This window comes from Phalacrocorax aristotelis, chromosome 1, assembly GCF_949628215.1.
Source record: "Phalacrocorax aristotelis chromosome 1, bGulAri2.1, whole genome shotgun sequence".
NCBI lineage: Eukaryota > Metazoa > Chordata > Aves > Suliformes > Phalacrocoracidae > Phalacrocorax > Phalacrocorax aristotelis.
In genome coordinates, this window is record NC_134276.1 from 185,392,040 (window position 1) to 185,418,942 (window position 26,903).

The following is a 26,903-nucleotide window of genomic DNA, read 5'->3' on the forward strand; positions in this document are numbered from 1 at the left end:
CACAAAGATGATCTGAGGGATGGAATCTCCTGTAAGGAAAGGCTGAAAGGGCTGGGATTGTTCAGCCTGGAGAAGGCTCCAGGGAGACCTTATTGCAGCCTTTCAGTACCAAAAAGGGGCTTATAAGAAAGATGAGGACAGACTTTTTAGCAGGGCCTGTTGCGATAGGACAAGGGGTAATGGTTTTAAGCTAAAAGAGGGGTGATTCAAACTAGATAAAAGGAAGAAATTTTTTACTATGAGGGTGTTGAAACACCAGAACAAGTTGCCCAGAGAGATGGTAGATGCCTCATCCCTGGAAACATTCAAGGTCAGGTTGGACAGGGCTCTGAGCAACCTGATCTAGTTGAAGATGTCCCTGCTCATTGCAGGGGGGTTGGAACTAGATGACCTTTAAAGGTCCCTCCCAACCCAAACCATTCTGCGATTCTATTAGATCTAATATGTCCACATGCCATGGAGCAACAGGCAGAAACCTGGGATCTCAGGAAGGATAGGAAAATGTCAAAGAAATCATAAGTCAAAAGACTGAAATTTTCAGATATTGATACTCCTGGGCTACAAGGTAAACAGTCTTAGCAAGGCCCAGAGGCTGTGCAACACCCTAATTAAGAGAGGAAGTGACATAGGACTTTGTGTCTTCAACACAGAGAGCAAACAATGCCTTGGCCAGAGTCACATTTCCTTCATCTGGCATTCATTTGTACTAACTGTCCCACATCAGGAGAGGAACCACCATCTCTGTAGTGATGGAAAACAAGATAAACAACTGCACATAATCAGCCTGGTGCTGGTGTTTCAGCTGATAGTATTTCACAATGACTCAGTGCACTCATCTAAAGTAAATATTGAAAGAAAGTGGAAATAGGTATGAAAGGAATGTTGCCCAGCATCTCTCTTTTCAGTTCACCAGGAAAGTTACTGGATCCATGCTATTGCTGCACTAGCGTATCATCCTAGATCATCTGACACTAAAAGCAATTAATATACCCCCTACTAGTACAGTCCTGTCTGTACCAAAGTCAGTGACAGAATTCTTAATGATTTCAGTAGGGTCATGATATCCTCCATGTAACATTAGGAATAAAAGAAGTATAATCTCTAATTTTTGTAGTATGCATTTTCACCTAATCATTGTATCATCTGCCTTGTTATTATTTTTTAAGTTGTTGTAATAACAGGAATATTTGAGTGAGGAAATCTTCGAGAAAATTACTATTTTCTAGAGTACTCAAAACCACCTACCAGCTCATTAGATCATGCAAACTTCGAATACTGCTCTATGCTCGGATATGACTACTGGCCAGACAAGCCACCCACCTGCAGGAGGTAATTACCAGTCTTGGCAGATAAGGTCTACTCTAAATCTGGACAGCACTGTGTTTGGTGGCTCTCTGCCAGGATTCATTAGCTTTCTAAAAGGGGTCCTTCTACAGTCACCATGTGCTGGGCTGTCAGTGAGACCATCCAAATGGGACTGAAACAATCCCAAGCACATTTTCTTTCTCATCAAGAAATAGCTAGCGAATCCAATGGAGTGGAAGGCAGAGTAGCCCTAATTGACATGAAAATATGAAAGGAGAGGCTGCTGAAAGACATCGAATGTACCCAGTCTTTTAAAAAAATAAATGGATATTGGAACAATTTTTCTAGATTGACATCCAGAGGGAGGCTTTACATGAACAAAAACAGCAGATCATGTTTGCCTTGGAGTTTTTTTCCATTACAAAATGTTCATTTTTAATATAAGTGTTATTTAAGTGGAGCTGCTTCTGGGTGGCAGGAAGACTTCATTCCTGTTGAATGAAGATAACAATATGGATTCAGTTTCTGCTTTATCATCATCTTCAATCTTGGCTACAGCAATACACCTTGCTATAAATAATACAGCTTGCTATAAATTATTAGTACAGCTCTTCAGCCACTCACCCTACTGGAGCAGATCATGTCCTGCTTCTGTTTTCTGTGCAGTCTTCCCCTAGAATCCAGTCAAATTTAACATTGTGGTATTTATGGTTGGGCATATGAAGGTCTGGGAAGAAGGCACACATGCACTAACTTAGCCCTGATAGCTTAAAATGGAAATTTTGACATTTCCAAAGGCCTAAGGGAGCTGTCCAGTTTTTCTTACTTTCTTCGACTCAAGAATCACTTTGAACATCATGTAAGATGATTTCTAAAAAGCTCTTGGGTGCTCTACACACAGGGAAGCTTCTTGGAAATTGTCATCAATAACTGACAAAGCAAACATAGATTTTAAATAATTAAAATAATTTTTTCCCACTGGAAAGAAAAGGCAAAACTGAGAGCTGCAGAGATACCAGTCATACTGTTTAATGCACTTCAGAAATGCATTCAAAAAACACACCATGAAGGCAGAAGAGAAAATCTGAAAAAAGCGGCTGAAAGGGTGACTTTAATTTTGCACAATGATTTTGCAGTGGTATTTACATGTTAGTTAATCACTACTATTAGGGTAAGTATATGAAAGAACAAACAACATTTGAGAAATTTTGTGATTTAAAAACAACTGAGAGCATGAAACAATTTGACCATCATGTTGCCCATTATGCTGTGCATAGAAAATGTAGAAGTGCCATGCCTAATGTCTATCTACAGGTTTACCGGAGCAGGATAAGGACTAGAATTGGACAACGATATCAACAAAGCATATTCAGAATCAACTCCTTAATAATGTCTGGAAGCACTTAACAGAACAGAAAAATGTAAGAAATACAGGAATTCCCACCAATTGCACTTTGTTCAGTTTATTTCACAGGACATTTTCTTTTTATTATCAAAGCATACCAAAACATGACAAGAATCAGTTGTCTACAACTTTTAGGATAGCAAAACCTATTACTGCAAATCTCTTTTCACCTATGGCAGTGAGTAGGAAAACCCCAGTACCTCAAACATGGCTATCCACCATACTGTAATTCAATTTAAAATAGTCGTCTATCTAGCACGTTCCTGGCCACCCACAGACAACGCCTACTGCATCAGCTGTTTAAGCAGCCAGAAAGAAAAGTCCCTCAGATTATGAATATTAAGAGACAGGAGTTAGATGTTTTATTTGCTCATTTATGAGAAATGAACGGAAATACCTCAGAGCATAAAGAAATTGAGATATATTTATACTGCTAAAAAGACTTACCAATGAACATAAAGTGAGAGCTGTCCATACTATAATGAAAACCACTTGTTATAATGGCAGGAGACTGATGAGTTCTTACAGCAATACTTCTTAAGAGCAGCCTATCCATAAGCTCTAGCCATCACAAAGAAATACCTTTTTATTTGACTTGAACATAGTGTATGTAGCTCTAACCAACCAACACACTAAGACTCACAAACAGGTAACGCTGGCATGCTCAGGAATCAAAGTCCATTTTGCTAGGAATATGTTTCATGCATATCCTGAAAGTTACAAGCAAACCTGACTCTAGGATTGGTGTGATTTCTGATTTCTTTGTTTAGCTACCTATGGATGTATGGGAATGGAGATTACTGGAAGCAGAGTTGAAGAAATGAAGTTTTCGCGTATTTCTAAAGGAAGTAGTTGACATTCCTTCTTATACTATATTGAAGAAAGTTCATCTTGCTGACGGACTAACTCTCTAATACTAAAATTATCTTATCAGAATATGGTTATTTTTGGAGAACATGCTGATAGGGGAAAAGAATAATATGAACTGAAACTTTGAAGAGCATCAATATGGCGTCTATAGAGTTCTACAGGCAATGGAGCTCCACAGCAAGGAAATCAGTATTGCCCAGCAAAAAAGTTTTCACTCTTCAGCTGTTGGAAATGTGTTTAGTGTTTGAAGTGTCAATTCAAGATAGGTATGGACTGTAATAAAAACTGTATGTAAAAAAATATATGCATTTCCATTGTCAGGTGGACAATTATAGTCAAACCTGGAACAGGCCTTCCCGGCAACATCCCAAGAGCAGAAAATGTTTGTGCACCATTACAGAGCTATGAAAACAACTAACCCAGGATTCCAGAGGTTATAACCACAGCATTTAAAAAACTAGCGTAAGTGAATAGAGCAGCGTTAAATCAATGAAGAAATAAATGTATAGGGAAAGACAATAAAGACACTGCAAATGAAAACAAGACCCAGAAGTCACATAGAAAATGCTGTACCAAAGTGTATTCAATTTATTTCCTGTTTTTAAAATGTCATTTATTATTCAGCTAAAGAATCTTATTAAAATTTGGGAAACTGCAATATGCTCTCTCTACCAAGACAGCCTTAATTGGATACAACATGTAATGTATACTGGAAAAAAATAATTTAAGTACAGGGAAGAAAATATAACTAATAAAAAGAAAAAAATTAATTAATGTATATGCTAGCAAATAAACCTCCTTATCCTTATCCTGACACTATTATGATTTGGATAGGACTTTAATCATCAAAACCATTTTACTAAGACTCCGAAGCACACTACAATTCAGAAGTTTAGGCATCTTCAGTAGACATAAAATCTTTACTTGCTTGTGCTTGCTTCTGTGCAATGTCTCTTCTTTGTCAAACATCAAACACTAATATAGGAAAAATATTTGTGATATTGAGATTTTTAAAAAATTCTTTAGACTTCCAGTTTGTCATTTTGCCAAAAAGGTGCTATGAAAAGCCAACGTGTATCAACCTTGTTTCATGTGAAGCAGATGTTAAGATCCCATTTCTGTTCTTTAGAGCCCTCTGACAGATTGGGAATTGATGTGATGTGACATCAGATAGTCAAGGTGATCTCAATATGGTGACAGATATTATAGACCTCATATCACTATAATATTTCCAGTCTAAGCATGCATTTCCATTGAAAGCATAGTTCCACAGTCTTAGCTCCGCATCCTTGTTACCACATTTCGACAACGGTAGTTCTCCCGGGGACACATGACAAACTGGATCAAGGAACTAATCTGTCTTTTCAGGACATCTATCAAGGAACATTTCCTTTGCCCTTGTAAATTTTCAGGCGAATCCATCAGTTACAAACACTAACACCAACACAGGGGAGGAACCAAGAACATAGGACGCGTGGCAGACTTAAGCTCAAATGATTTAAAGTAATTGTGACAGCACCACTTCTTTGGTTGCAACTGTGGCTGGATCTCTAGTGCTCCTTTCCTCTTGGAAAAGCTCTTCTCCAAGAATTGCTTTATTTTTTTTATAACCTCTGTTCTCCTGGATGCTTATAATCGAGGAGTTACAGCTGACCTCTAGGTACCTGGGAGACACCTCCTGTCTCTCATTTCTTGGTTTCTCATGAAGTCTTTTCCCTGTCTCTTTCAGTCTCCTTGCTAGAAGAAAGATTAACTCCAGCTTCTCTGTTTTCCCAGCTGCTGCAGTCCTCACAGTTCCAGCTCACTATCTAGTGACATGACTCCATAGTGACTTTCTATTTGCCGGACTAGCATTACACAGCACAGCTCACATACTACAGTTACAGTACTATTTCACATTTCCCAAATAGGACACTAAATCCTTCACCCGATGTCTTTAAACTGGGGATCTGACAAGGTGCAGGCACCCACATCTATCAACACAGCTGACTTCAGGAATTCCTGAGCTGCAGCCCTCTGGCAGCTGGGAAGGTGAGCCAGGGAAGGATTACCACGTGCTTGCCTTACTCTTCTATTCTTGCCTGCTCCACTGGGCTAGATATTCGGTATGCCCTCTTACAGCATGTCTTATGTTGTCAGGTTGAATAGTGGCCCATAAAACCCCTGCTAACTCCAAGGAATCGGAAGGAATCGTCAGCATCAGGACATTATGTTATGTGCCCACAGCCCCGTTACATCTGCGAGTGCCCACACATTTCACCTGTGTAGTCTAATGCAGACCACAGCACAGATTAAGAACGCTGACTGCAGGACACATAAGCCATTTCTAAATAAAAGATAGTAGCCATCTTTTTGTTCTTAGAGGATGCTGTTTCTCAACCTGTAGAGAGATGTGCCTGTGAAAGACGGCTAGCAAAAGCAAACCTACCTTCAAAGCATGCTTAAATACATGATGCAGGACTCTCCTTTACTGTGAACTTTAAAATAAAAACTTCAGGGAAACTTTATCAGCACAGGTTGAGAAGGTGTAAAAGCCTTTGAACATATGGATAGACTTACTCACTGAGAAGCAGGTACACCCTGTTTCTGCCTGGATCCATGCCTTGCCAACACAGATGAGCGTCTCAACCGCCAGATCCATCTTCACTATTTCTGTTGATGCAGTGCCACCAAGTAGCAAATAATGCAAAATTAAGAGAGAAAGAGTGCCTTGTCAGGGGCAAGGGCTTGAGCTGAAAGAGCCGTGGTTCTGGGCTCTGCCCCCCGATTTTTTGGCTCTTTATCAGGTGACTGTTTAACGCAAAAATTCACAGTACACACAAGCAGCCTGGCATCCCACATTGCGGCTCCTTCTCTGCTGCCCCAAGCAAGAGCGGGAGGTCTCCACGACGGACTCCTAGAGATCAACTACATTCACGTCGTTTATTTTTCAGTACTTCGACCAAGAAGCAGCGCTGCGGGGCACCTATCCCCTCCTGGAGGGGCCGGCCGCGGGTCGCGCCACACGCTCTGGGGCGGCAGTTGAAGGGGGCGAGAGGAGAGGGGAGAGAGGGGAGGGCGGCGCCGCGCCCCCGTGTCACAGCAGCACCCGCGGGGCTATAGCGGGGCGCGGAAGGGCGAGCGAGGCCCGGCTCTCGGAGCAGAGGCTCTGCCGCAGGGGGCAGCACTGCCACCGGGGCCCTGGGGCCGGCCCGGGCCGGCGGGGCCCGGAAGGCGCCGCGATCGCTCCCTCCCTCCCGGCCGCTGAGTGGCGGCGGCGCGTCACGTGTGGGCGGCCGGGCCGGGCCGGGCTGTGCCGTGCCGGGTCGGACCGGGCAGGGAGGCGGGCGGCTGGGCTGCCCCGGGCGCGCAGCGGCGGTGCGACATGTCCCACCAGACCGGTATCCAAGGTACCCGCGCGGCTCTTCCCCCCCCCCCCCGCCCCCGGCCAGCCCCGACCGGCGCCTCCGCACCGCGGTGCCCACCTGTCCCTGATGACAGCCGGGCCCCGCGGCCCCCCTCTCCCCCTGCCAGTCGGGCGGCAGAGTGCCTTTCCCCGCGGGTAGGGGCGCGACGCGGCGCGCGGGGAGGCGGCCGTTGCGGCCGTTTAACGGGCCGTTACCGGCGGAATTTTCTCCCCTGCCGCGTTCTTTGTTCGCTGCTGGAGGAGCCCGTCCTTCTCGGCGCGGGATGGCGGGGGAGGCGAGGCGAGCTGAGCTAAGCGCGGGGAAACTGCTGCTGGCTTCGGCCCCGCGCGGCCGCCGCGCCTTTGCGTCGAACCCCGAGCTTCGTTCCCAGCCAGGCGAAGCCTTGCGGGGTTTTTCACCGCGCCTGCCCGCCTGAGAGCAGCGGGTAGCCCGCCTGGGAGAACTAATCCCTGCAGAAACCCATAGACGACAAGGAGACACACCCCCCACCCCCCCCCCCGCCCCTCGGCTCAGGTAACTCCCCTGAGCGCAGGTCGTCCCGCTGCGGCGGGGGGCGGCTGAGGCGGGGGCCGGGGCTGTGGGGGCTCCCCGGGCACCTCCCCCGGCCCCTCACGGCGTTGGGAGAGGCTGTCGCCTCTTCGGGGTCCCCGCAGCGGCCTGGGAAGGGTTGGACAGGCGCGGGCAATGCCGGGGATCGTTGCCGGGGACGTTGTGGCGGGAGCGCTGAGGAGAACCCGGAGCCCGGGCGTAGGGAAACCCACTTAAAAGCCCATCACTGGGGGCCACGATTGGGAAGAGTGTGGGGGAAGTTTTTCCTCCCCGTGTTTCCAGGCCTTGGAGGGTGCGAGTTAGAAGAAAACAGCGTATTGTTGCTCATTATTACAGGGTACCCCCGAATCACAGAATTGCTAAGCAGGGATTATACTGCAGGATTATGGGGGGGTCGGGTTTTACTGTCTCGATTTCTGCAATCTGCCTCTTCGGTGACCAGTACCGTGTACTTTGCCTGCTCTCCTGTATTTATTGTTGAAGGTGACTTTTGTCCCAGCCACGGCAGCTCTTAACTGCTCTGCTATTCCCTTTTTTGTCTGTTGGCTGCATTTGGTCTGCACCCTTCCGTCTCTCTCCTTTTACTTCCCCTGCATGACAGTCTTCGCTCTTTTTTGTTGCTTCTTGTTTTAAGTTCTTCAACCCTGCTCAGGCTAGAGGTGCATCTGGCATACTTTTTTTTTCCAGGCTGGGAAAACTGTTACTGTGGCTCTTCATTCCCTTGTTGTCTCCCCTGGTAATGCTGGAGGGAGGAACAGAAGAATATCCTGTTGCTTACCACAAGCAAGAAGAGTGGCTAAGCCTCTTCTGCTGCTCTCCTTCATGTCTTTGAGAATCTTTTGTCCTCTGAGGAGAGCTTTAGAGAACTCGGCAGCTTTCCCGCACAGATCCTGCCTTGGCAGGCACTAATCAGTGGTCCTGTTTGCAGCAAAGCATCCGCTTCTGCAATTTGGAAGAGTAATAGCACTTGTTGTGCCATTGCTGGCTTTAGCTACAAACAGTCTACTGTCACTCATAAACAATTGCAAGATTTGACAGCATGGGCTGCTCTTTTCTGGAAACAGAAATGAAGTCATGGGGACAGTGAACTGTACCAGGCAGTCGCGAGAAGGTCTGGGCTTTCAAACAGGCCAGTGCAGATACATAGCGTAGGAAGTCACAGAATGCATGGAGCTGTGGGAAAATACACTAGAATATGTTCACAGTCTTCTAAATAATCTTTAAATAATATCCCCTGTAAAATATTTGTGGAATAACCACAGATTTTAATTCTGTAGGTCTCTGCTATGCAGAAAATAATATCACACTGTTGTGAATTTTAAAACCTTTATGACTAAAAAAGAGTTGGTCACTTGACAGTGAGATGGTTTCTCAAACGTCTTGTCTCAAAATGTTACTTCAGGAGCTGTTGCAGCTCTGGTGTTGGTGCAGGGACTGCTGTATTTTGTTCCTGTTTCGGTGTGTAGGGTTCAAATGAGAGAATAAAGAACAAAAAGCTAATAGACAAGAAGAGGACAAAAAAAGTCCTGGGGAACTGGAAGGTCTAGAAAGTGGTGCAGTGTTTGTGTGCTGAATGGAATGAAATGGTGAGGATCTGCAGAGACAACTAGAAAAGCTGGCAGCAAATTACAGCGAGGGTCTGCACTGGTTAGTGGGAAGATGCTAACTGGGATGAAGCTGGGGTTGGACTTTGTAACCTGATACAGTTCAGTTTGTTTAACGCCCCCTTCTGCTCCCACACCATTTTGGAATTTCAGGATGGGCCTGGACATCACTTCGATAGGCATGAATTGAAAATGTTTTGAGCTTGGGCAGTAACGTTGCTGGTTACCATCTGACCATCTGTTCAGTTGGCCTCAAACCTGGCTATAAATAATCCTGTAAATAATCTTTTTTATTTTTTTCCTGGTTTGATGTTTGTTTTCCTGGTGCTGTGCTGTATGCTGTGGGACTACCTGAAGGACCAGCTTGCAATAAATGTTCTTCCATAAATGCTGTACAACCCCGTGTCTATGGTATAATTAAACTAATTTGCACTCAGATTATTTAGCAGAGCAGTTGAGGTAAGAACGATCTTCACAGGACTCAAGCATAGTTCTTCAGCGTGCTTACAGAAGTGAGTCTATCACATTTGCAGTGTAATGTCAATGTGAATTACGGACACTTAAAAATATTTTTAGTTACTTCTTTGTAAATTTATTATAAAGCTATCCTGTTGCAATAGCTCATCAAGATACATACAAGGAGGTAAGGTGATATGAAAGATGAGGAATGGGTGGCAGCCTTCACTGTTACTCTCTAGAGAGGTGTCGTCAGGAAAGACCGGCACGTTTGCCAGGCAAGCTCTAACAGTTTCCTGGCAGGCGTAAAGTTTCTGTCTGAAAGCTTGTACTCAGCCTGCGGACTTCATGAAGCTATTGTAATTTGAGATGCGTCATGTTTTTATTGTGATGCTGTGTTAACTCTGAAACCTGAGAGTGATGATGTGATTTCACCTTTAATTTTCACAATGTTGAAAATCATACAGTATGCTAGAAAGCAGGGCTGTTTTGCAGTGTTGCCTGCCATCTTTTTCTGGCATGCCAGTGGCTGGAACAGTAGGCAGCAGAGAGGGAACATCATTCCCGTGTTCCTTTTTCGGTCCAGCTTTGTAGTGGAGGGCCAGTTGTATGCTTTTCCAGTGTTGTTCTTACCTTCATGAATATTCTTTGTCCTAGGGAAGTGAAATATGTTCATTTGGTTACTTCTATTTTTTCTTTTTCAGCTAGTGGAAGTGTGAAAGACACCTTTGTTGGAGCCAGAAATGGACAATACAGGCTTTTAAAAATAGTCATTGACAACGGTTAGTCAAATTTTAATCTTTTTCTCTGATTCTTTTAGATATTTTTCTAGTTGTTCTAGTGACCTACATGTACAATTTTTTAAAAAGCAAAACTGCAAAACTCAATGTTACTAAGGTCTTTCATATACAGAAGCTAACATTTAAGTGTTGATGATGCTAAACTTTTCAGTACGATGCTGCTGTATTTTTGCATTTGAATTTTTCTTCCAAATGTCATTTCATGTTTTACTAAGAACTGCTGTGTATTTCATATGGATAATACAAATCAGCTTGCTCTTACCTTACTAAAGAAAGAGTAGAGTTAAAAAAACTCCACACTGTGTAGTGTTTTGGCACTTGGGTTACTTTCATTGGACAGAGAGATTCTTACACAGCAGCTAGTCACTTTAGATGAAGTATAAATATCTGCCTTTTATACTGGGAGCAGCTGCATGTAGAAAGTCCTATTAAAGCAGATGTTTAAGTAGTAATCTGACTACATAGAAAATATATTTTAAAATCTCTCAAATTTGTACAAATTTTCAGAGCTAAAACTGTTCTTTAAATCTCACATATTTTTAAAATATAAAATTACATAATTTCTTGCAGAACTTGAGTTTGGTCTTTGAACTTCTTGGCAAGTGATCAAGGCCGCAAACATTGCAAGAGAGAATGCATAGTTTTGTTGTTTTTGTTTTGTTTTGTTTTTTTAATAGCAATGCTGGTTGTCTGTATAAGATGCTTCATGGGTCCATCTTTTCTAGTACATCAAATGCCCACCTTGGGTTTTTTCGTTCTTACTAGAATTCATTCATTTATAGTACACTGAAATACCTTTTAGCTGAAGAAAGGTACATGTATGTACATGTACATACCCATACATACTTTTATTGTTAGGTAAATAACTTATTGTTACCTTCTTTGTGTTTGCTTTTCTTAGGAAGTCTTCTGACGTTTTAATATTGCTTTCCTTAAGGAAGTGGCAATAGTAATATTATCGACAGGTCACTCTGGTAAATTCTCTCTTACACAAGGTAGCAAATGCTGGCATACCATTGAATTTTTTTTTCCCATTAGGCAAGGCAAAACAATATGCTTTTATGTGTATGCTACTTTTTGATATTAAATGAAGCCTAGAAATAAGATACAAATGGAAGACCTTCCCTATTTTTTTGTGTGTGTGCGTGCATATATATATGTATGTGTTTTGTCTATATGTAGAAGCAGAATCCAGTCTTTGACACTGTTTTCCACAGTTCAAAAAGAAACCTCTAAAATTCCCAGAATACTGGAAGAGGGACAGTTGCCTCATCTGTCTGCAGGAGCTTTCAGCAATTGCCCTTAGCCAACAGATAACAGTCAAATTGAGTTCTGCTAATCTGAGTTAGTAAGAGGTTTGCTGCTGAGCAATAGAGTTCCTCTAATTTTATTTTTCTGTCTTAAATCCAAGTGAGTATAAAGCCACCTAGAGTTCAGAATTGGCAAGTACGCTTCAAATACTGTGGTCTATTAACTTCAGCTACCTTGCATCTAATTCAGAGAAGGGCCAAACACCCCCTCCCTGAGCTGTTCATGTTCTGTGGCTTACTGTTGCAGAACGCCTTGCTCTGCAAGCAGTGCTGAAGAGGCATTTGTATACTGTTGTACTTTTGTCTGATGTTGTAGAAGTCAGGTCCTAGACTCTCAAAAGATATTTTGTATACTAGCTACTGTGATGGTCCTCAAACTGTTGTAGGATCTCATTTAAACAAGGTACTTCTGTTTTGGTTATGGGGGCTAGTATTTATTGGGAGGTTGATAAACCTTTCGAAAGAAAGACACTATCCTTTGGAAGCTGAGATGTGATTTATAAATAAGAAAAAAAACCTTGTTGCTACAGCTGTTCACATAATTAAATCTCATCTGAAGTATTCCTTACAGACTTAAGCCAATTATACATAATAAACAACTTCAGTCGTTTCAAGAGACCATAGTTATGAAGCTGTGGCCTAGAAAGAGGTTTATCTACTTACATAGTCAAGTTAAAGTGATTAGTCCAAGCATATTCATTCCGATCTCTTTTCACTGTATAACTGTGTTATTGACTTCTTACTGTGACTACAGACACTAATATGTTATAGCAAGAGCATCAATAATTCTAATTCCAAAATTTAAAAGCTTACTCTCATCTTGTTTCTACTTAAGTATTCCAATTTAAAAATAAACTAACTGTGGAAGACAGTTTTTATTTTCCTTCTGTGTACGTTATGCTAAAAACACTAACATCAGTCTTAGCCCTTCAGATCAAAGAACTTGATGGCAACTAGCATATTACTTCTCAATTATTTGGGTTAAAGTAAGTTAGGGTTTGAACATACACAGCTTTTGTAGGAATTCACCCGCTTTCAGACTGGCTCTTCTCGTGGACATAATTATGAAAGATGAAGTGCCTGATTAACTGTTCATTGTAATTGCTAATTTTGAAAAACAGTATTAACTGTATTGCTGCTAACCTATAGCTTTGGTTATTGGTTATAGAGCAGCTTGTTGTGGGATCCTCTAGGAGGCCAGCTGGATCATGGGAAAAGGATTATGATGCCTTTGTCCTTCCCCTTCTTGAAGACAAGCAACCATGTTATATCTTATACAGATTAGATTCTCAGAACGCTCAAGGATATGAATGGATCTTCATTGCATGGTCACCTGATCACTCTCCTGTAAGTAACAGTCGTCAGAGGCTTCATGCTGTTAATGATTTTTGAACAGTGCCATTTGATCTGAGTCCTAGATATGAAGGAAGAGGATTTGAGGAATGAAGCATTCCCCAGCCTTCCCCTTGCTGTTCCCCAAGAAAACTGAGGAAAGCATCATGAGATGGAAGATGAAAACACATCTTTCTAACATCTTAGAGAACATGGGAGGGAACTGAGGCTAGACTTAAGGCTTTCTGGGAGAAACTAGGATACTGTGTACAGGTTCTAGGAATGTGAGATGAGGGAAGACGGAAGGTAAAGCTATTCCCATATTCCTACTACTTTCACTGGCAGTTAGGAAATAGTGAGAGAACAAGAGTTGGAGTGCGTAGAAATTAGGTGGAAAAGGTGAGGTATTGTGGTGAGGATAGCATGGTGACAAAATAAGGTGGGAAGATGGGACTATTGAGAGAGGAATAAGTGACTATGTTAGACATGAGTTGATAGGGAGCAAACATTGTTAGAGCTTCTGCCCCCCTGAAAATTTTGGTTTTTCCACTCTGTAGTTGAACCAAAACTATATGTGATCACTGTCAAAATGAACTATTGCAGTCTGCTCTTTATCTGTTGTATCCATTTTGACTTTTTTTTCTTTATTTTTTTAAAAAAGAGCTCATGCTCATACTCTTATTAAAGCTGCAATTTAGTTTTGGAATTACTTTTAAAATAATTGTGTTATCGTGCCCTTGAGAATTTAATAGCATGTTTTAGTATTGTGATCCAGAGCTCATTCCATGGAATTTATTCTTTATTAAGAATTACAACTTCAAAATGCAGTTTCAATGCTTAAAATATTTGCTTAAGAAAGATGTTTGTTAATGGACTTGGTACACCAATGTGCTACATTCTCTGTGTACACCAAAGGAAAAAAAAAAAAGAACCCAAACTAAACCAACACTGTTTTATGATATGCCAGGTTCGTCAAAAAATGTTGTATGCAGCAACCAGAGCAACACTTAAGAAAGAATTTGGAGGTGGTCATATTAAGGATGAAGTATTTGGAACGGTGCAGGTATGTTTTTCTTTTTAAAGTCAGCACACTGACTTTAAGTACTAAACATAGTAGCTGTTGTTACTGATATGAATTTGTGGTGTTTCTGCTCTTTTCAGATTAAGGAAAAGAGAGTTAAAAGCTATGTGTATTATTCTAAAGTTAAAATGTAATTGCTCTAATTTGAACAAGTAACTAAGTATATTTAACAATTTCAGGCTAAGAAGTCCTTGTTTCAAATGGCTATGAAAACTAAATAATCTAGGAATAATAGGAGCATCTCTTAATCTTGCTGCATGCATGTGAAGCCTCAAAAAGCTGAAACACTAACTTTCAGGCCAATTGTATACACAAACCATTTTGGATGTATGGTTCTGAATCAGAAGTGGGCTAGAACAGCTATCTGCAAGCTGTTAACATCTGAAAACAAATGTTTTTATCTTAAACCAAAGATATTAATCTCTCAGTTCTTTAGAATTTGACCATAAAATGTAACTCAAGTCCATGGCTGCTGTCTTAACTTATGGAAACAGAATTTTAGTAGCTACTAATTTGTTCAATGAAAATACCAATAGTTGACTGTTCACTTATAGTAAGATAATGGGAAGGTGCATGTATGAAATCTAACAAGTTTCCAAGGGATGTTAAAAAGCCTGCAAATGCTGGGAATGTAAGGAAATATGAGGCTATTGTGTTACCATGGTTTCTTTGGGAAATAAGTCTTACATGGTTGTGATGTCAGCCTATTTGTCAGGCAGACATCAGACAGTCTTGACTTTTTAATCCATTGCCAGTTTCAAAGAAATACAAGTTAGAGTTCTCAAAGATACAGAATATATATATATACACAGAATATATAATATAGCTTTCATGAAAACTGATGATTATATAGAGATCAAAATTATCATTCCCTTTTTCCTCCTTTAGCAAAGACAGAGGGAGCACAGCAGTTATCTTCTGTTTGGCCTGTTAATTCGTTCGTCATATGCACAAATCTGAATCAAAGCAATGCCACTATTGACCCAGGGAGCTGGTGCTGAAGGAAGGGAAGGAGTTGGAGATTTGGGGAAGAATAGAGGATACTGTAGTGGGGAAAAAACTGTGGAAGTGGCATGAGGTGCTCTGGTGAACAGGCAAGTCCATAAGGGCACAAGGCTAATAATTCTGCCGCTCACCAAGTAAATAATTCATTATAATCAGCGTTAACCTGTGATGCTTCATTATCATAACAAACACACTAAGAAACCTCTCTGGAGAGGCTGTATTCTAGAGAAAAAGATAACTGAGTTGTTAAGAGGGTTTACTGGTAGAGGTCATGTTATTTTTTTTTCTTGCCCATTCAATCAACTAATCTCTCACTGCACCAAACCATTAACAGTCTATGTAAGATGTGGAATTTGGGCTCTGAGTTGTAGGGCTAGATGCAAGTCTGAGCTTCCACCTCAATTGTAAGGAAGGAGCATTGCATTTGTCTATTACCGAATAGAACAGAATGTGTTTGGGGCACTTAGAGGATGAAGTCAATGTAACTCACTTTTTCCAAGCTTATTATGTTACAGCTTAATATACCTCTGAATTGTTTGGTTTAGTGTCTTTAATAAGCTTAATTGCAGTTGGCCTCTAATGTTCATCTGTGTGAAAATCACAGCTTCTTCAAAGCATTCAATTTGCAAACCTCACTCAGAATCTTGATTGTCAGCATCCCGTGGGTTGCTCTGTCTTTATTTTGTTAGACAAAAGCATGGTTTAGTTGCAACCAGCTCTGTTACCCTGGTGGAACCTGGTTATGGTCCCACCTGCTACTTCACATGTATTAACCTCTATACCTCTGGGCTCTTGAAACACGACATAATGGAATATTGGCACCGAAAATTGTATTTGGGAAGGTCTGTCCCTTTCAGAAAGGGAGGAGTTAAAAAGGAGCTTTCTTTTTCTTCTCAGAACTTGAGTATAAAATCACATTCATATTGATATTGTGTTTTCAGGATGATGTTTCGCTGAATGGATATAAAAAATATTTGGTATCACAGTCCTCCCCTGCGCCTCTGACTGCAGCAGAAGAGGAACTTCGACAAATTAAGATTAATGAGGTAACTACAATGTCTTTGAGCATGGGTAGGAAACTGGGTGCAGCATTCTAAATGTATTGTAGGGAAAAAGTCTTCCCTAGGTTAAAAAAAAAAAAAAACCAGAACAGAAAATTGAAAGTTTCAGAAAGTTTGTGTGGATGAGAATATAAATTTATCTCTCAGTGAGTTGAGATTGCAGGATGACGATGGCTGGAGTTGAAGTGGCATGATCTTGCTGAGTTTGCAAGGCCTAGTCTTGGAGTCAGACGCCTCGCTACTGCAGAGCTTAGTTGTTGCAATTCTGGCCCTTAACATGCTTTTAATATCACTGCATGTGCTTCATTGTGAAAGGTGACCAAGCACTGGCACAGGTTGCCCAGAGAGGTTGTGGAGTCTCCATCCTTGGAGGTATTCAAAAGCCATCTGGATGTGGTCCTGGGCAACTGCCTCTAGGTGGCCCTGACTGAGCAGGGGGGTTGGACAGGATGACTTCCAGAGGTGCCTTCTGACCTCAACCCTTCTGTGATGGCCTACATACACTACCCATGTGGCAGATATTGTAGAGAAAACACAACATAGTAACTGTTGCAGTGACTTATTGCCAGGAGTATTTCAGCAGCCTTACTCCTAGAGGAAATGTACTTAACTTCCAGCACCAGTGTATTTAAGACTGAGAGGAAGTGAATGGAATTCCAGTAAAAATAAAATAGAAATCCAAAACAAGTAGCTAGTCCTTTTAAGAGACTGATTTGCTTTTTTTACACATGCTTTATAGAAAAACCTCTAACAAATACCTTTAACCAAATGATTTGATGATTGCCAGCTAGCGACTGAAAGGTTTCAGAGGATTCTTTTCTCACATTTTTCCTTCACTTGATCACTGTTTGTATTCAGGCATCTATTAAAATAGTTCATGGGCTGATCTTATTAGTTCTTTAGGCTTGTATTTTACAGCCATGGTATGTGTGTTTGAAATATGGTTTGTTTCTGCCGCTGGGTGCCAGCAAACCGTCGTGTTAAATGCAGCTCTGTGTCTTCTTAATGTTTTCACTCTGTCGTGCTTTTACTGCAACTTTGTTGTTTATTGACTTTTTTTCAGTGGTGTCTTTTGTTATTCTTCATGTCTAATTTTGATTAATCCAATATAGTAATGCAGTCATCATCACCAAACACTGCATTCTACTTGAACAGCTTTTTAAAAAAAAAGCCACTAATGAATGTAAAACTTCTGTGGTATCAATGATCACTTCTGGTATTAGTATTATCTCTTATGCATTACATATGTTGTGTTTAACAGCTGATTCATACAGACTAAAACCTTATGTGCTATTATGAAACTTCAGCAGCAATAGCTGTGCTTTTTAGAGACATAAACTGTAGATTGCTGCCATTTTGGTTTTGTTTGAAGCATTTTGCAATGCTTCAAACTACCTTAACTTACGTCATTTATCTCTTCAGTGTTTCCACCATTATGAAGCCTATAATTAGAAAACTAAAAGCTTTCAGATTTAAAGAAAAAAAAATTAGTTCTCTGTATATGTATTCTTTCTTAATTATCCTAAGAAATATTTTACTGGCTCAGATCAAAGGATCACATAGTCTGCTGTCAAGGCCCTGAGTGAGAAACAGCAGAAACCTAGGAAGGGTATAAGACCAGGGCAAGATGGCTATGATAATTTCCTTGAATGCTCTTCTGTTGCCTCAACATTTGCAGGCAGGGATCTTCCTGAGCAAAAGATGATGTCTTCGTATATAATTGTTCTTAATGGGTTTTTCATCCATCATCTAGTCTTGTCATTTTTTCTAAATCCACATAAAGTTTTTGTTGGCCACAGATCCTATGGCAGTGTATTCCACAGCTTGACAAAGTACTATGTAAAGAACCACTGCCTGCTACTAGTTGATTCTGATATCCCTATAGATTGTGTGGGGAAGGCAGAGAAATGTCATTAAGTCATTCCTCAGTTTCTTCCTCCCCTTGGATAAAAACAACCGTATCCCAGAAGGCCAACTGTACCCTGGCCTGCATCAAAAGCAGCATGGCCAGCAGGTTGAGGGAGGTGATTCTGCCCCTCTACTCTGCTCTGGTGAGACCCCACCTGGAGTGCTGCGCTCAGCTCTGGAGCCCTCAGCACAAGAAGGACATGGAACGGTTGGACCAGGTCCAGAGGAGGGCCTCAAAAATGATCCGAGGGATAGAGCACCTCTCCTGTGAGGAGAAGGCTGAGAGAGTTGGGGTTGTTCAGCCTGGAGAAGAGAAGGCTGCGGGGAGACCTTATTGCAGACTTTCAGTACCTGAAGGGGGCTGAGAAAGATGAAGACAGACTTTTTAGCAGGGCCTGTTGCGATAGGACAAGGGGTAATGGTTTTAAGCTAAAAGAGGGGTGATTCAAACTAGATAAAAGGAAGAAATTCTTTACAATGAGTGTGGTGAAATACTGGACCAGGTTGCCCAGAGAGGTGGTAGGCACCCCATCCCTGGAAACATTCACGGTCAGGTTGGACGGGGCTCTGAGCAACCTGATCTAGTTGAAGATGTCCCTGCTCATGGCAGGGGGGTTGGAACTAGATGACCTTTAAAGGTCCCTTCCAACCCAAACTATTTTATGATTCTGTATCCATGGGCCTCTGTTGTATTCCTTATTGGTTATCTTTTCTGGGCTGAAGAGTCCTCATCTAGGTCATTCTGCCTCCTAAAGAAGGCACTCCATACTTCTGACCTTTTGCTTTTCTCTGCAGTTATTCCGGTTCTGCTATGTAATTTATGAGATGGAGGGATGGGGAAGGCAGAACTGCATGTGGTATTCAAGATGCAGGCATGCTACTGATACCTACAGTGTGTAACGATGTGTGCTGTTCTCTACTCTTTTTCTAACAACTCATAACATTTCATTTGTGGGTGGGAAGTGTTGGGGTTATTTTTGTTTTATTTGGGGTGTTTGCCAAGACTGGCCACTGGGCTTATGTTTTCCAAGGTATTCAGTGTGACCTGCAAGATCTTGCTCCTGAGTGGAAGTAGCTAGCTCAATCCCATCATCCTACAAGTAGAATAGGGGGGTTTTTTGCCTCCTGTATGCGTTACTTTACATTCATTCATAGGAAGTTTCATCTGCCATTTTATCCACCACTCAGCAACCATCACTAACAGATCTTACGGTGTGAATGTAAATATTTTTAAGTGATTTAGGTGTTTTCGTTTTGCCTTAATGGTCTGAAATATGTTGCAGTATGGACAAGTAGATTTTTGTCATTTTCTTAAATCTGAAGTTGAGCTGGGTTAGTGCCTTCCCTTGCCAGTCCCCACACTCCCCAGCTGGTTTTTACGTTTGGGGTTTTTTTCTACTTGTATTTTAATATGGTTTGTATAGTATGGGATTTTATTATGGTTTATTATTTTCGTTATGTCTATTTTATGTTTCTCAGGCTTTTATGCAGATGTATTTTGCAAATATTTTTTACATAATCTTTCTCATAAATTTATCAACCTTTATACAGAAGCTCTTTGACCTGCTTGCTTTTCCTCTTCCCTTGTTGCTGACATGTTGTTCTTAAGAAATGGAGTATAATTTAGTGTGGCCCCAAGTATCTTTGTTCCTTTTTTTTTTTATCAGTTTGGTTTTGTTAGTTTAGAGTTATATTTCATTAGCATCTCTTTTTAATTAAAGCTAAACATCTTCTAGTTGATAGATCGGAGACCCACACTTTCCATTTTGTACACTTTTCTGACTTTTGCTGCTTCATCACCAATGTTAAATGTACTTGGTAAAATTATAAAAGGAAGTCAGTATATTCAAAAGCTAATACTTAGACAATAAGTTCAGACTTGGGAAAACTGGAGGCCAGAGCTCATTTTGAGAGAAACTGCATGAATGTTAGGATAAACAGAAATTTTTGAAGAACTGCTTTAAAATAACTGTTATTTTCTCTCAATTAATTTGTGACTAACACAACTGGATTATGAACAATTGTCTAGCTTGCAGTCACCCTGGATATTTTTTTACTTTGTGTTAGACCTTCTAGAAGTCAAAAATTAAGATTTTGTTGATTGTTTTCTTTTTGGTACAGGCTTTTGCAGGGAGGGTATTAAAGCAGGAGGGAGGGAAGTTGCTTTGCTTTTGCTTCAAGAAGATCAGTTTGTCTCACAAGATATAATTTCTTTCTCTTCCCCTGAAAATTTTGACACCCTAGAAATGACTTTTTTATGTTTTGATCTAAAATTTTTCAAGATGCAACAAAGTTTATAAGCCATATTGTCAGTTCAAAAATGTAACACAGCATAAGAAAGTCAAGCTCTTTCCTTCTGGCTTGTTGTATCTTTATACCAGGATTTAACGTGGAACTCCTTCACTGACACTTGAGCCAGTTCTCCCTCTGATGGTTCCGTTGGCTCTGCAAAGCTAGCTGTTTCAGAGATATGAAACTGTTCTCAGGAAAGCAAGCAAACTTGACCTGTGAATTAAAAAATGCATATCTGTAGTATATGAGGATGATGTTTTAGGGTAGTTTATTCTCAGAATAGCTACCGCTAACCCTGTGTAACCATATGCAACGTACTGTCAGTTAGTGTATCAAACCAAACAAATGCTTGCAAAGGTTTCTGCTTACATCCCAGCTGACTTGTGTTCCAGGTGCAGACGGACGTTGGTGTAGATACCAAGCATCAAACATTGCAAGGAGTAGCATTCCCTATTGCTAAAGAAGCTGTTCAGGCTTTGGAGAAATTGAAAAATAAGAAACTGAATTATGTACAACTGGCAAGTATAAAATACTTTACCTATTTTTCAATAGTGAGTATAAAATAGATTACCTGCACATTAAACAATGTTTGTCAATGACGTACACTGATAAATTACCATTCTGTATTAGATTAATTCAATATTTTTTCCCATCCTGTCATGTTCTCTGGTTTGCTTTCTGTGTATTAACTATATTCAGGTTTCCTTTGTTAACAGCAAATTGATATGAAAAATGAAACTATTATTTTGGCCAACACACTTCATACTGAACTTAAGGACTTGCCAAAAAGAATTCCAAAGGATGCTGCGCGCTACCACTTTTTCCTGTACAAGCATGCCCATGAAGGAGACTATCTGGAATCCATAGGTATGAGAAAATTTCTCAATATGAATTTCATTGGCTTCTTTCAAGTACTTGAGTAATTTTGAGGCAGAGAGAAAGATGTGTCATAAAAGTAACCTGTCTATGAGCAGGAGCATAAATTTCAGAGTCATTTGGTTGTGAAACTAACCTCTGAAAAGTCCTTGTGTTAAGAAGCTCTCCCTTTTGATTGTGAACACACATAAATCAGTCATCATGTGAAAACATAAAGATACTGTTCATTCTCTGATCCCTCATTTGAAATGAAACACTTGCTGAAGAAAAAAATATCCAGGCACTCTGCTGTAAATGATTTTATGATACAAGTTTTGATGGAGTGTAGTCATGGTCTGATTTGTGGGTTTTCTTCTGCAGTTTTCATCTACTCTATGCCAGGGTATACCTGCAGTATACGAGAACGAATGCTATACTCTAGTTGCAAAAGTCCACTGTTAGAAATTGTGGAAGGACAGTTGTGGATGCAGATAATTAGAAAGGTAAGTACACTGGGTATACTGGTATTTTATTTTCTCCATCCCTCTGTTCCCTTCTTAATACCTAACTATAACTGCCTCTGCCACCACCTTGTGTAAACAGTGCAAAGTTTTGTATCACTGTTAAAGCTTGTCCTGAACAATAAATACATGTTGATAAAAGTTTCAGATACAAAGTTAAGTCATGAAAGCTCTTCTCTGGTTTGTAACTTCTATGGTAAGAGTGTAGTAGCTTCTCAGTAAAACTAGCCAAGATTGCTGAGGGCGTTAGGCACAAGTTGGAGGACATTTCATGCTAGGCTCTGAATGTTATTGTACATATTGTTTTAATATAGTATCTAGAGATTCAGCAAAATTTCTAAATGTTTTAAAATACTTCTTTAAGATGAATGTGATAAATGTTGGGTTTTTTTCCCCAGATTGAAATAGATAATGGTGATGAGTTAACTGCTGACTTTCTTTACGAAGAGGTTCATCCAAAACAACACGCTCACAAACAAAGTTTTGCTAAACCGAAAGGCCCTGCGGGGAAGAGGGGAATACGAAGGCTGATTCGAGGTCCGGCAGAGACTGAGACACCCAGTGATTAGAAACTGTTGTTTGCATTTGTTATGAAGTATTACAGTAAGAAATGAAATTCTGGCTTTTGGTAATGAACTGTGAAATCATTCCATTCATAGATGCTAAGAAAAAAAAACCAAGCTCTTTTTACTCTTTTGACCGCAACACTTTTTATATTGTTACATGATTATATTTCTGTTGACCATGTTTTATGGCATGTGGAAGAGCTAATTATTTTAGAGCTATTAGAGGAAAACTAAGCTAGTACCCCTCTATTTTATGTTATGTAATACCTGTACGTGTGATCATAAACTTTGCAGACATAAGACCCATGTCTTCTGTGGGTAAGGGGCAGGTGTATGCCTGCATAACAAACCTGTATTCTTTGAGGAGCCTGTTGAAACCCCTAAGACCTAGATGTGAGGAGAGCTGAAGGACTATATAACATTGTCCCAGATAAATCTTTATTTTCCCTTGTAGCTCTTACAGCAGTAGTACAACAGGTTTTCTTCTGCTTTTGACATGATGCGTTGTTGGGTTTTGTTGATGTTTGTTTTGTTTTGTTTAATAGAAAAGATAAACTAAAATCAGTTATCCAGTAGTTAATATAAATGTTCAGGAGTAGCTGGATATTTTTCCACACAAAAGCATGGTCATTTCAAATTTATAACTAATTTTGTGGAAATGTCTTTTAAAGAAATCTGACATAAAACCACTATAGCTCTTCCAGACTTCTACACCACTCGTAAGCCTTTTGTATGAAGTACTGAAGAGCCAAGTAAAAGGTCATTAAAAGCGCGTGAGTATCCTCAGTAGATTATGGAGCTGCTTTCAAAGCAATATGCTTAAAGTTTCTCATAAATCAGTGATTATCTGTGCACTTGGATCTAGAACGCTGTAAATTCAGTACCAATTGAAATAGACTTGCTTCATAACGGTGAGTTGTTTATGAGATCCTAGTGCATTTGCAGTATCAACTGCAATTTTCACTTTCAAGGTATTCTGAAAATTACTTTTCCTAAATGTTTGAACTTTATAGTAAGTTAAATCTGTAACAAAATCCAACTAGGTCTTGAACAACTGCTGGCAGCACCTGGTTAGGATTTTGTCCTTTTTTTAATCTGCTTTTTTTTCCTTCTCCAAAACACTAAAATTAGCCAGAACAGTTAAACTTTATTGAACCATGAGTAGTGTGTTTAATAAGAAGAGGAAAAATAGATTATTTTAATAAGTGAAAGCTAAAGAAGAATTAGATGTGGAAATCAAGTATTGGATGACCTTAAATATTTAAAATTGTGTAATGAGGCAGATACTAGTGGGCAGATTATATTCCCCAGTGGGGACTTGCTTTTTAGTGTCTTGTATTTGAGCTCTGTGGTTTTTGAAACTTGTTTTGTTTTGTTAAAGCCACACGGGAGTTGCAAGCCTTGGGTCACTGTGTGTTATCATAGGCACTGGGTGCGCACGTTGTATAGCTGAATCATGCGTTTACCTGATGGAAGATAGATTTTAACCTAGTTTTGTAGGGAAATAATGCTTCGACACTACTAGTTCCTGATAGATTTTATCTGTTATTTTGTTTGGAGACACTAGCTTGCTATTGACATCTGAGATTGCACTATACGGTGTGAAGATCGCAATAGTCGTTGGTTTTACTGTGGGTTTTCATATGCAGTAGAAATTCAACACCTCAGCATTTTTCATTTAATCTTACACACTACATCAATCCAGTTCAATAGCTCTTGATCCTCAGCTAATATCCTACTTGCCCTTAGCTACTGTGTTCTTTTTCTGCCTCTTGTCTTCTCCCCCAAGGGCAAGGAGCTGGTCTTTGGCACGTTTCTTCTATGTGCTACCTGTCAGGCAAGTGTCATCATTTTTCAAACGTGGCTAATGTGCACACGGCTCATTGTGCACTGTAATTAAATGTAGTTTTAGTTGAATTCTGAATCTTTTCAGCACACCTGATTCACTTTGGGTTTTGGTTTTGTTTTTTTTAAGGAAAACCTTTGAATGTAGCTGTTAAAAAGTACTGCTAGAGGGTTTTTGTTTGAATTTAGTATTCCTGATCGCTGTCAGCCTCTTACATACATTCTTACACTTATTTGAGCCAGTAAAGAAGTTCAGCTTTTCAATGCCAAATGTTTTAAATAGTGAACAGTTTCACCCAATACAGTTGTGTGCATATTGTGTTTTGGGGTGGTTTTTTTTTACCTAATCCTGCCCCAGGTAGATGAGGGTAGGAGGTAGAAAGCTTAATCTGGAGGATGGCGAGAGCTGGTTAAGTGATTATGTGAGGGAGTTTATAATGAGCTGCTTCAGAGTTCAGCCCAAACCAGAAATTGTAAGTTATATTACTTGAAAACATTCTACGTGGGTGTACAAACCCCTGACCAGCCAGCAGAGGGTCATGTCCTGAGTGTGTTTTCCCCCTCCTTCCCCCTAAAGGAGAACTGTGTGAAGTCTTGCACTGCCAACTGCCTCTCCAGGCCTCTCGTAGCTATTCTCCTGACAGAGCAATAAGAAGCATCTGATCTTTTAGTGAGATCTGTCACGTTTACGTCTGCGTAGTTGCCTCGCCTAATGCTACTGCTGTTCATGAATGTTCAGAGCCAGCACAAAATGAGGGCATTAATGAAAGTTACTCCTTTACTGTCTCTGATCATTTATTATTGAAAGTGTCCATTCAGAATCGCTGTTGGCCATCACAAAGCCCAGAAGCAGTGCAGCTGCTTGCAGTTAGCCCACAAACTATTAAACAGTTATTTAACATGACAGGTAATTACATTTTAAATGCTTATGTTGCAAGGCAGGGAGAATTTGATGTTTTAAAACACTCCTATCAGAGGGTTGTGAAACTAATCAAGGTAATAATTGCTCTATTACTTGGATGAACACATTGATCAAGGAAACTTTTGATTTACAGTGTCTATGTAGTCAATGAAAACCACCTTCAGTTGCTATAACTAACTAAATTTACCTTATCTATTTTGTAATTTACTTTATAAATAAAGATTGATGCTTTAGTTTGTTGTCTGAATCATTTCATTATCTCTTCAACAAAGATCATGACGTGTAAGTAGCGGGCAGCTCCCACGGGACTAGAAGGCAGTATGGAAACGGGTGTTGCAGGGTAAGAAGGGAGGTGGGCACAAACAGGATTCCTGGCTTTTGCCATCGGAGAAAAAACGGTGTGTTCAGAGCAGCTACTTTCCTGTTGACTTATGGAAGCAGCACAGAGGCCTCTGCGGCAGGATCCAAGTGCGTTCATCTCTCGGGGTTTTTATGCTTTCAGTAGTAAGCCCCTTCAAAAAGTTCTGCTGCTTTTTTAAAATGCTGAAGTAGTTGATTAGTACTTTTAACAGTTCTGCCTGTTGTTGCTTGCTCAGCATGAGGTAGTATAATTAAACTACTCAAATGATGTCGTTCTATTAATGTTTTTTTGTCTAAACTGAAAGTAGTTTGCTTGAAGTCTTCCTATTGTTCTCAAAATTCAAGCTGAAAAGAACATTTAGTGGTTTGGCATTTCTCTTAACATCCCCGTGGGGAAATCAGTGCTAGGGCAATTTTGCAGTTGAAAGAAGGAAATTTGAAGATGTGTTGAACTAGGATTTAAGAGAATAATTTTAATGCAATATGCTATCTATGAAGAAAGCTGTTCCTGCAAGAGGAGCAGGAGCAAGGCAGGAGGAGGGGATAGGCTAGGCTTCTGTGTGACCACCACTATCAGAAGCAGTTTTATTTTAACTGATGAAGACCTCACATACTTTTGACAGTTAACGAGCTGCGAACTGCAAAGCCATGATATTCCCACGCAGTATCACTGCACTGTCCTCGAACTCTTTCCTCAGCAGCCACTGATGGCTCATGTCCTGGCCCCGGGGCTGTGCAGACACCTCTAGGCTGACGCACAACAGCCATTCTGTTACCTCCTGCTCTATCTGAGGGGAGGACTGATGAATTTACAAGGGGGAACCTTCATAAGTGGCTTCCTTAACAGCAATTTTCTATGGCTCGTTACCATTTGCTTTTATCCTGCTGCTTCTTTCTAGAGTCTTAGTTGGGTTTGCAAAAAATCTTGCGATTTTTTAAGTCATGCTTCCTTCTGGGGTGACTAAATTGCTTTACCTTACGGTTCTCTAGCTCCTTAACACACCAAAGGCTGGTTCTTTCACTGAGGACGGTGATCCGTGGGTGCCCTCCATGGCACCCTCCCACCGCGACAGGACCTAAGCCAGCCATATTAGCCCTGGCTCTATCCCAGCATCATCTCCCATGGATCCTGGCGTAGGTTAATGTTTTTTGCAGGGAATAAATGAAACAGAAGTGGGCTACTTTTATCCCCTGTTGGTGTCTGTAAGTTCTGACTTTACCATACGAAGACCTCAAAAAAAGTTTGGGGGGTGGTAAAGGGAAGTTCCTTCTTCTTGCACCGTTTATTTGTAAAAAAAAATTTTAAGAGTTCCCACATAAGTTAGGTAAGACTAACTAATACCTCACATTTTTGTTCCTCACCAGAATATTATTAAATGAGTTTAAAAAAAACCTGAATTATTAAAAGGTGGCTAACATGCTTAATTTTCAGTGAGCAAGGGAAAACTA

At 40.6% G+C, this 26,903-nt stretch overlaps 2 protein-coding genes across 5 annotated transcripts in view; one reads left to right on the plus strand and one right to left on the minus strand.

The window, feature by feature from the left end:
* Nucleotides 1–6,318, minus strand: part of TMEM117 (transmembrane protein 117) — a 237,064-nt gene extending 230,746 nt beyond the window's left edge. The window contains exon 1 of one of the 3 annotated variants that reach the window (XM_075080966.1): nt 6,140–6,318. In XM_075080966.1, coding sequence (XP_074937067.1) covers nt 6,140–6,221 — 82 coding nt within the window. In that variant the 5' untranslated portion in view covers nt 6,222–6,318. The remainder of the gene's footprint in view (nt 1–6,139) is intronic. The other 2 variants (XM_075080963.1, XM_075080965.1) reach the window with 2 other exon arrangements.
* Nucleotides 6,319–6,822: 504 nt separating this feature from the next.
* TWF1 (twinfilin actin binding protein 1) lies at nt 6,823–25,327 on the plus strand. Of its 2 annotated transcripts, none has more exons than XM_075080967.1 (9): nt 6,823–6,969; nt 10,301–10,378; nt 12,875–13,053; nt 14,006–14,101; nt 16,066–16,170; nt 20,778–20,903; nt 21,102–21,252; nt 21,622–21,743; nt 22,160–25,327. In XM_075080967.1, exons 1-9 carry the CDS (start codon nt 6,945–6,947, stop codon nt 22,328–22,330), a joined length of 1,053 nt encoding a protein of 350 aa, XP_074937068.1. In that variant the 5' UTR covers nt 6,823–6,944; the 3' UTR covers nt 22,331–25,327. The 2 variants fall into 2 exon arrangements, with proteins under 2 accessions (XP_074937068.1, XP_074937069.1); XM_075080968.1 differs by having other exon boundaries at nt 6,873–6,969; nt 12,987–13,053.
* Nucleotides 25,328–26,903: the final 1,576 nt, after the last annotated feature.